The 8,293-nt window shown below is 50.3% G+C and overlaps 1 protein-coding gene across 1 annotated transcript; it reads left to right on the top strand.

Annotated features, from left to right (window-relative positions):
* Window positions 1-761: 761 nt before the first annotated feature.
* Window positions 762-8,026, top strand: BHLHE40 (basic helix-loop-helix family member e40). Its single transcript, XM_036738076.1, has 6 exons — window positions 762-1,058; window positions 1,940-2,362; window positions 2,662-2,731; window positions 3,031-3,138; window positions 4,114-4,237; window positions 5,573-8,026. The coding sequence occupies exons 2-6, from the start codon at window positions 2,283-2,285 to the stop codon at window positions 6,424-6,426; spliced, it is 1,236 nt and encodes a 411-aa protein (XP_036593971.1). The 5' UTR covers window positions 762-1,058; window positions 1,940-2,282; the 3' UTR covers window positions 6,427-8,026.
* The last annotated feature ends 267 nt before the right edge of the window (window positions 8,027-8,293 follow it).

The following is an 8,293-nucleotide window of genomic DNA, read 5'->3' as shown; positions in this document are numbered from 1 at the left end:
CCATCACACTTTTTTTTTTTTAAATCAGAGCTGCTAAGAAGGAATAACCTTGCCTGTTTGGTGTTTCCTCTCATCTGAGCAAAAGGTATGGAAATTTTGGACTTTTCCACAAACTAAATCCTTGGAGGTAGGGATGAGGACATTAAATGAAGACTTTGTCTGCCACGGGATGGGGGAAGGACGACTCAAAAGGACAAAGCCCCTGGAATCCCCCTCCAAACCGCAAGCCGGGACCCACCTTGCTGTTGCTTTTTCTCCCTTTTAGGGTTCAGGCTAACCCTATGCAGCTTTCCTCCCTCTTGCCCTTTGGAGGCAGCCAGCCAGGAATCCTCCCCAGGACAGTCCTGAAGGCTTGCTATAGATAGCAAAAAGTCAGGTGTGGGGACCGCCCGCCCTATTCCCAGGGGCGTACATAGACCAGGCTGGGTGTTCCTGGGTGGCTTGGGTCTGGCGACCTTGGATATCGGCCCTTTTACTTTTCTCTCCTGGCTCCGGTGTCCTAGCACCGAGAGGGCGCCGTGCCAGGTGAGGGCCAGCCGCGGTGCACGGCAGCCCGAGGGAACTTGGCAGGAACAGAGCGCCCCTGCCAAGTCACCGTCGGGATCTGCCTGGGACTCGGCCCAGAGCCCTGGACTGGCCACCAGGAAGCTGCGGAGAGGCTCCTGTCCCGGGAGGATGGGGGGCGGGGAGGGGGGGGGGTTAGCTGGCTTTCCCAGCCGGCCACGTGAAGGTTCACGCCCCGCGCTCCTGCTGGGAGCAGCCGCGGTTGTGTAACGTCGGCTGCACGGGTGGGGGGTGAAGGCAAGCTGGCGGGCGGGCCGGCTGACGGACTCCTCTCTTTCCCCAGTCCACCCGCAGCCTAGCGCGCGCAGCCGGGCACCCAAACATAGGGCGAGGGGGCATGCGGCTGGGGGCGTGCTGGCCAGGCGGCGCGTGGGGCGCCCCCCCCCCAGGCTCAGGGGCGGAAAGGGACACACTCGGCCATCAGGTGCAGCCGGCGTGCTCGGCGGCTGCGGCCTCGGCTGCCCTTGAGGCTGGAGCGCTGCCCGTTCCGTGATGTGAGTCCCGGCTGAGCTGTTCCAGTGGGGTGACATCCGCCCCTCCCCTAAGCCCCTCCCCACGCTGGGCAATTCCTGGATTCGGGGTGGGGGGAAGACAGGACGGAAAGGAACCAAAGCCCCTGGGGCAGGGAGGCTGGGTGGCGCCCCCCCTCCCGGCCCGGTTCCTCGGGGGCGGGGAGGTGACTGGTGGGGAGCAGGGGGTGGGGGAGGAAGCGGGCTGGCTGGGAGAAAGGGGATATTCCTCTCCCAGCTTGAGTCAGACACAGGCAGGCGGATCTGGCCATCCCCGCCCCCCCCCCATCCCTCCCCGGAGACTGGAACTTACTTCATTTCCCTAGGGCAGGTTCGCCCACACGGCCAATGCCAGACCTACCCCCTCCCCCCCTCCTGCCTGCTAGGACGCCCCCCCCAGGGGGCTGGGACCCCGACGCCCCCCCCCTTTCTGGAAAAGCTGCAGCCGTAGACACTAGGGCGCAGGGTGGGGGGAGGCGGGAGGTGGGGGGGGCGCGATCAGCCTGGGGGCGAGGAAAGGAGGATGTCTGTATGTCGGGGGAGGGCTCCCTTTCAGCAGCCCAAGCGTTGTCCAACACGTGAGCCTCATGTGATGGAGAGGAGGGGAAGGTGGCGGGGAGGGAGGTGCAGGGGGAGGGGGGCGGGGGCAGGTCGCTCCTTCCCTCCCCGGCAGCAACCAGACGTGCCTGGAGTCACAGGGTGGAACACGTAGCTCCAATCCACCCACTCGCTCACATTTAACCCAGCCTGCAGCCTCCCAATTACTCCTCTGCTCAGTCCCCCCCTCCCCTCCCCTCCACCACCAACCAGCCTCCCCCCTCCCCCCCACTTCTCCTTCCCTCCCTCTGTCCCTCCCTCCCCACCAGCTCATTCACTTGGCTTGCACGGTCCAGACGTCGCAGGGAGAACAGAAAGACAGTCTGTGCGGGCAGACAGACCCGAGAGGCAGAGGCAAAGAGGGGACTCCTGCACGCAGCGAGCTGAGCCCCGAGCATCCGTCCCTTCGCACCTCCAGCCGCAACCCGGCGCATCCTCCTGTCCCCGGACTCCAGCGGGTTAAGCGCAGGGGACTTCCAGTAGCCGGGGGAAAGAAATAAAGAGACTTCTTGGGGCTTCTGCGAGTCAAGCAGGAGGGGCAGATCCCACGGCCGCCCGGTCCGCGAGTCCCAGACAAGCAGGGCATTAAGTTTTCCGCGCCATCGCCTTGCCATGGAAAGGATCACCAGCGCCCAGCCGCCCCCCGCCTGCCTGGGCAAAGTGCCGGGACTGGAGCCGAGCGATATGGCAGGGTAAGGAAGTTCGGAGCCGCGGCGCCCCGCTGCCAGCCGCGCTCCCCCGAGGAGTGCGGGTTGCTGGCCAGACGGGATGACCCAGGGATCCCGGTGTCCCCAAGCAGCCTCTTCTCCAGCCGCCCCTTAAGTCCATTCAGTTCTCTTTCCCCTGGGTCGCCCCAGACTTGACCTCCTCCGTCCCCTCAACTCTGGCTCAGCTCCGGCGCATCCTGAGCTGTTGCCCAAGAGAATGGACGATGCCCGGGTCTCCCCCCTTTTCCCTTGCTCATTCTGCATCCTGTTTCCTTTCCCTCTAGGATGGATTTTGCCCACATGTACCAAGTATACAAACCGAGAAGGGGATTAAAGAGGAGCGAGGATAACAAGGTAAGAACATCCTTTCTGCCGCCACCATCCCCCCCTACCCCCACGCGCCACTCTCAGAATCCTCTCCCTGAACCCACCGTTAGAGTTTCAATGAAAAGTATTGTCCCGGCTCCGTTAGGAGGAAGAAGGAAGAGGAGCTAGCAAGGGGATTCAGGACCGGATCAGCCCGGGACCATATTTCCGGGGTCGTACTCGGTCTCCCCGCCTGCTCCCAGGTGCCCTTAGAGCAAGACTGCGTTCTCGAGAACCCCTTGGCTGTCCCCTTGCCTAGGTCACCCACCGCCTCCTTTGCCTTTCAGGAGACCTATAAATTGCCGCACCGACTGATCGAGAAGAAAAGACGTGATCGGATTAATGAGTGCATCGCCCAACTGAAAGACCTCTTACCCGAACATCTCAAACTTACTGTAAGTGAAAACCTGGACTCTCTCCAAACTCTGCTCGCCGGGAGGGCGGGCGGGCGAACGGGCGGCTGGTGCGCAGGTTTCCCCGCCGTCTTCAGGTACCGCTCGGTACTGCAGCTCCGAAGCCGCCCCCCGGAGCAGGTTGGTGGCTCTGGTCCCGTCAGTCCGCATCCTACCTGGTATGGAAGCTTCCCCTTCCAACAGAAGAGAGGGATTGGTAAAGGGCGCCTCCGTAAGGGTGGAAGTGAAGGAGACTCCACACTGGGCTTTGTGAAAGCAGATTGAGGCTCTTTTTCCTCCTGGGGCATTAGAAATTTGGTGTTTTCCAGAGTTCACTGACTTTACTTGCTGGCCCATTGCTCCCCAGTTTATCCTAAGGAACCCATAAGATGGGAAAGATGCCTTCACTATTTTCAGTGAATTTCCTGTCGTTTAGATTCTTCTGTCAGTTTGGAACTGAAGCTTGTAAGACTCCTAGGTTTTACAGCATTTCGGGGAGGCAGGGAAGAAGGGAAGGAACCAGTATTGGGTTTTTGGTTGTTTTTCTTTTTTGTTTTGTTTTGAACCAGGAAGTTTTTTAAAGGGAAGGAAACCTCCCGGGGAAAGCCGTTTTGGCTTGCCGTCTGTTAGAACTCCCTCTCTGGTTTGACACCACTGCAGAGAAACGTTATCTCTGGATTCCCCTGAGTTAAGGTCAGGGTACCAGCCGGGGCTGGAGAAACATATCTGTCAAATGCTTTCTCTTGAGGCATGTCACTGCTCCCAAAATACCTCCAAGCATAGCTGTCACCTCCTTTTTTATCTTTTAGTTATGGCTGTACATTTCTGAAGAAACATTCAGAAATGCCAGCCTAACCAAAAGTAACTTGGGAAGGGAAAGGACAGCCTTTCCCCTCTCCCACCCCAGAGTCATTTTCATTGCTAAGCTGTCTCCACAGTAGTAGGCTCACACCATTTGCTTTTTTTTTTTTCTTCCAGACCTTGGGTCACTTGGAGAAGGCAGTCGTTCTTGAGCTTACCTTGAAGCATGTGAAAGCACTCACCAACCTGATTGAACAGCAACAACAGAAGATTATGGCTCTTCAGAGTGGCTTACAAGCCGGTGAGGACTCAAGCCTGCTTGGCTCTGAACAGTTTTAGCGACAGGAGAGATTTAGTTTCAACATCTGTTGTAAGAACATCTCTGCGACAAATTACTTGCACACATTGATGTGGACCCTGCCATTTTATCTTTCCTAAAAGGACAGGTTTTCATCTAAGAATTTATTATGCCACCTGACATGAATACAGATTAATGGGGAAATATTCACGTGCCCATTTTTGCTTTACTGTCTTAGGCTTCTGGGAATTTTCTTTATACTAAAGTAACTACCTAGTACACACTGGAATTTATGACTTTTTTTCCTTACTTGGCTTCATCTCCTTATCATTTTGAAAATACTTTAGTCACTTTTTTGGTGGGGAAGGGGGTGTCTTCAGAATTTCAAGTCACAGTTCCCTGGATCACTTGAGAGAAGGCCAGTGGCGTACATTCATTCTTGATTTATTCACTCTTATCACTGTGTGTGGCATAAGCCTGTGCCTGGCAATGGTGCAAGAAAATTTTCTATTCATTTGTGCTGTTCCTTGAATAACCGCTAGGCATATTGGTGGAATTGGAAATCTGATCAGAGCACCCAAGTTTAGCCATCCATTGTCATTGATTTCCAGAGAGCAGTTGGAAGGGCTCTTCCAGCCTTGTACCTTCCAAATAATAATATTTAGGTTGATAAGCCAATTTTTACATCTTTCCCCTTCCTTTATTATGACCTCATTCTCCCACAGTCATTTTTAGAGTTCATCTAATGATGACCCTGAAAGTGTCAACCGTGGGATTTGGAACAGATCACAACAATTTTCCTTCAGTTTTTTCATGTTTGAATTAGAGATACAAATACTTTGTTATCTGATGGGAAGGGGGGTGGAGCGGTGAATAGTGTGAAAGTTTAGGACAATTGCTCCAAGATGCAACATTTACAGAAAAAGAAAAGCATTTTTGTTCACTATAGGATGAACCATTGAAAATAAGTTTTCTTGGGGTTAATATGTCGAATTTCTTATTTCACAAAAAGCTGAACATTCACTGTCCACAGAGAAACTAATATTCATAGGATCTAAAAGAACTGGAGAAGCCTGGGAGGTTATTTAATCCAACCATCACATTTTACAGAAAAGGAAACTTCCCAAGAGCAGGGAGGTGACTTATCCAGGTTTGAATCCTAGGATTCAAACTGAGGTACTCTGACTCGAGACCCAGCATTCTTTCCACTGTACTAGATGGCCCATCCCCTTATATTAGGGAGTTCCCTTCTATTAATTAGTTAAGTTGCTTTCTTTTGGTGGATGGACCTAGGGTAGGCACCCTTCTAAAATTTCTTCTGTTTTGTATTTCCCCCAGGTGAGCTATCCTCAAGAAACCTTGATGCCGGCCAGGAGATGTTCTGTTCTGGTTTCCAAATGTGTGCCAGGGAGGTGCTTCAGTACCTGGCAAAGCATGAAAGTAGTCGGGATCTGAAGTCTTCGCAACTTGTCAGTCACCTCCACCGAATGGTCTCTGAGGTCCTACAGGGTGGAGTTGTCCACAAGCCTGGTGATCCCACTCCCAAAATGATGGACTTCAAAGAGAAGCCTAGCTCCCTGACCAAAGGCACTGAAGGGCATGGCAAAAACTGTGTCCCTGTCATCCAAAGGACTTTTGCCCATTCTAGTGGTGAGCAGAGTGGAAGTGATACAGACACTGACAGTGGTTATGGAGGGGAGTTGGAGAAAAGTGACTCTAAAGCTGACCAGCAGTATTTTAAAAATGATAACGAACGTAAATATCCCCTGGGAGAAAGAGTAAGCGCCATTAAGCAAGAATCTGAAGACCCGCCTGCAAAAAAGACCAGACTAGATATGTCTGACAGGGAAAGCCATTTTAGCAGTGATCTGATTGGGTCTTCCTTTCTGGGCCCTCACCCTCACCAACCTCCCTTCTGCCTGCCTTTTTATTTGATCCCGCCATCAGCAACAGCCTATCTGCCCATGTTGGAGAAGTGCTGGTATCCCACCTCTGTCCCAGTCTTGTACCCTGGGCTCCCTGCTTCAGCTACAGCTCTCACTGGCTTCATGAACCCAGAGAAGATCCCTCCTCCTTTGCTGATGCCCCAAAGACTCCCTTCTCCATTGCCATCCCATTCCTCCATCGACTCTTCAGCTCTGCTCCAGGCTCTGAAGCAGATTCCACCTTTAAACTTGGAAACCAAAGACTAAACCTAGTGTGACTCTGCCCTCTTTTATTTTGCCCCTAAAAAAAAAAAAGTCTAATGAGACTGAGTTGTATATCCAGATAAAGGGAGGTGTGGAGATTAGGCTTGGCGTGTGTGTGTGTGTGTGTGTGTGTGTGTGTGTGTGTGTGTGTATGTGTGTGTGTGTCTGTGTGTGTGTGTATGTGTATGGGTGGATTAGTGTGCATAAGTATAGGACACGGAAGCCTCATTTGGCTCCAGCAGTCAGAAAGCTTAGGGAAAACATGAAGGATGGACCCATGTTAACATATGTAGGGTTTGGGTTGTTTGGCATCATTTTGTTTGAATAAAACCTCCCAGATTTTACTCACCCAGAAAACAGCCATTGAAAACAAAGTCAATTGAATTATTCAGAACTGTGGCTTGTATTTATTCAGTTATCCAGATTTAAATTTGGGGAGAAGGCTATAGGGGGAGGATTTTTTGTTTTTGTTCTTTGGTGAACTGGAATATGGTACTTTCATGTGAGGACTTGACAAAGCACAGCTCCCCACCAGGCCCACAGCTTGAGACGGACTTATTCCACCCCACCCATCTCCCAGTATTTTCCGAGTGACTCACACACAAAGGGCAGTCAGTCTGAGCACTGGTGTTTGTTCATCTCCATCCAAAAACTGTATAGTAGCCCCAACTGGTGTTGTCCCGGAGTGTTTCGGGGAGACTTTAGATGGCTTTCTCTCCACACCTTGGCCTTGAATGAGTACAGAGAGTGTAGTTGCTGCTTAAGCGTTATGTGGTAATTATCTAATTAAGGAACTAAAATGTGCCCAGTTGGACAGTCTGAACTGCCAAAGAATGAGTGAGGAGTATCCCTGGAGATGTCTTTGGCACCCAATTCTCATCCTTTTTTGCAACTGCTGCACAGGTATTCGAGGTTCAGGACAGAAGAGAGCCCCAATTTAAAAGAGCTGCTTAAGTTACAAGAGTGTGTTACCATCCACCATGCCAGGGCATGAATTGCTACCTTAAAAGAGCAAATTTGAACATAGTTAATTTTTTTCATTGAAACTCCTGCTAATTGGTCTTAGCCACTCAACTGCCTGACCACCGTAGACCAGACTGTTTCTGCAGTGATAGTGCCCTTGTCTGATGGCTTACAGCAACTGTCTTAACTGCAAAAAAAAATAAAAATAAAAAGCAAAAAAAAAAAAAGCATATCTCCTTAGTTTTCCAAAAAATTGTGTCCAGAGTAATTGTTTTCTGAATTGTCTGTCCACAACCGCATTGGCTATTGAATGCACTATGCCTGATTGTGTTTTAACTTCTTTTGGGATATAAAGTTATTGCCTTTATTTGTAAAACTGTTATAAATATATATTATATATAAATATATTAAGTAAAATGTTTCAGATGTTTATTTGTATAATTACTTGATTAAAACAAGTGAGAAACATGAATGTATTTCTGTTTTCAGAGAGAATAATTTTCTCTAGAGAGAGGTACAGTGTTTATATTTTGGAACCTCCTTGAAGGTGTAAAATTGTAAATATTTTTATCTATGAGTAAATGTTAACTAGTCGTTTTAAAATACTTAATAAAAATAATCCTTTTCCTGTGGAATATAAGGTTGGTCTCCTGTGTTTTTTAAATATTGAGTTGATTCAGGTGAGAGCCACTGGTGGGCCACATGTTATATGTAACTGACATTTTCCTTTCTTTTTAGGTCACAAATAGTTAACTGTCTCAGAGTATAATTCACTTTTCACGTGCATAGTGTTAAGTCAGAAAGAGCTTAGTCAACTTGATAGGTAAATATTTGGTTTCCTTTTTTTTTTAACTGACTAGCTGGTGTTTCATAGTGTCTCTTGATGCCAAGCAAAGTTTTATTTTCT

Source organism: Trichosurus vulpecula, chromosome 9 (genome assembly GCF_011100635.1).
Source record: "Trichosurus vulpecula isolate mTriVul1 chromosome 9, mTriVul1.pri, whole genome shotgun sequence".
NCBI classification, from domain to species: Eukaryota; Metazoa; Chordata; class Mammalia; order Diprotodontia; family Phalangeridae; genus Trichosurus; species Trichosurus vulpecula.
The sequence above is the reverse complement of the archived record's forward strand: the minus strand, read 5'-3'. Positions and strand labels throughout refer to the sequence as shown.

Bases quoted from the DNA above. Each gene is read 5' to 3' on its own strand.
- BHLHE40 (XM_036738076.1), top strand. From the start codon at position 2,283: ATGGAAAGGATCACCAGCGCCCAGCCGCCCCCCGCCTGCCTGGGCAAA. The intron at 2,363-2,661 runs GTAAGGAAGTTC...CTTTCCCTCTAG, and splicing joins GAGCCGAGCGATATGGCAGG to GATGGATTTTGCCCACATGT. The intron at 4,238-5,572 runs GTGAGGACTCAA...TATTTCCCCCAG, and splicing joins TCAGAGTGGCTTACAAGCCG to GTGAGCTATCCTCAAGAAAC.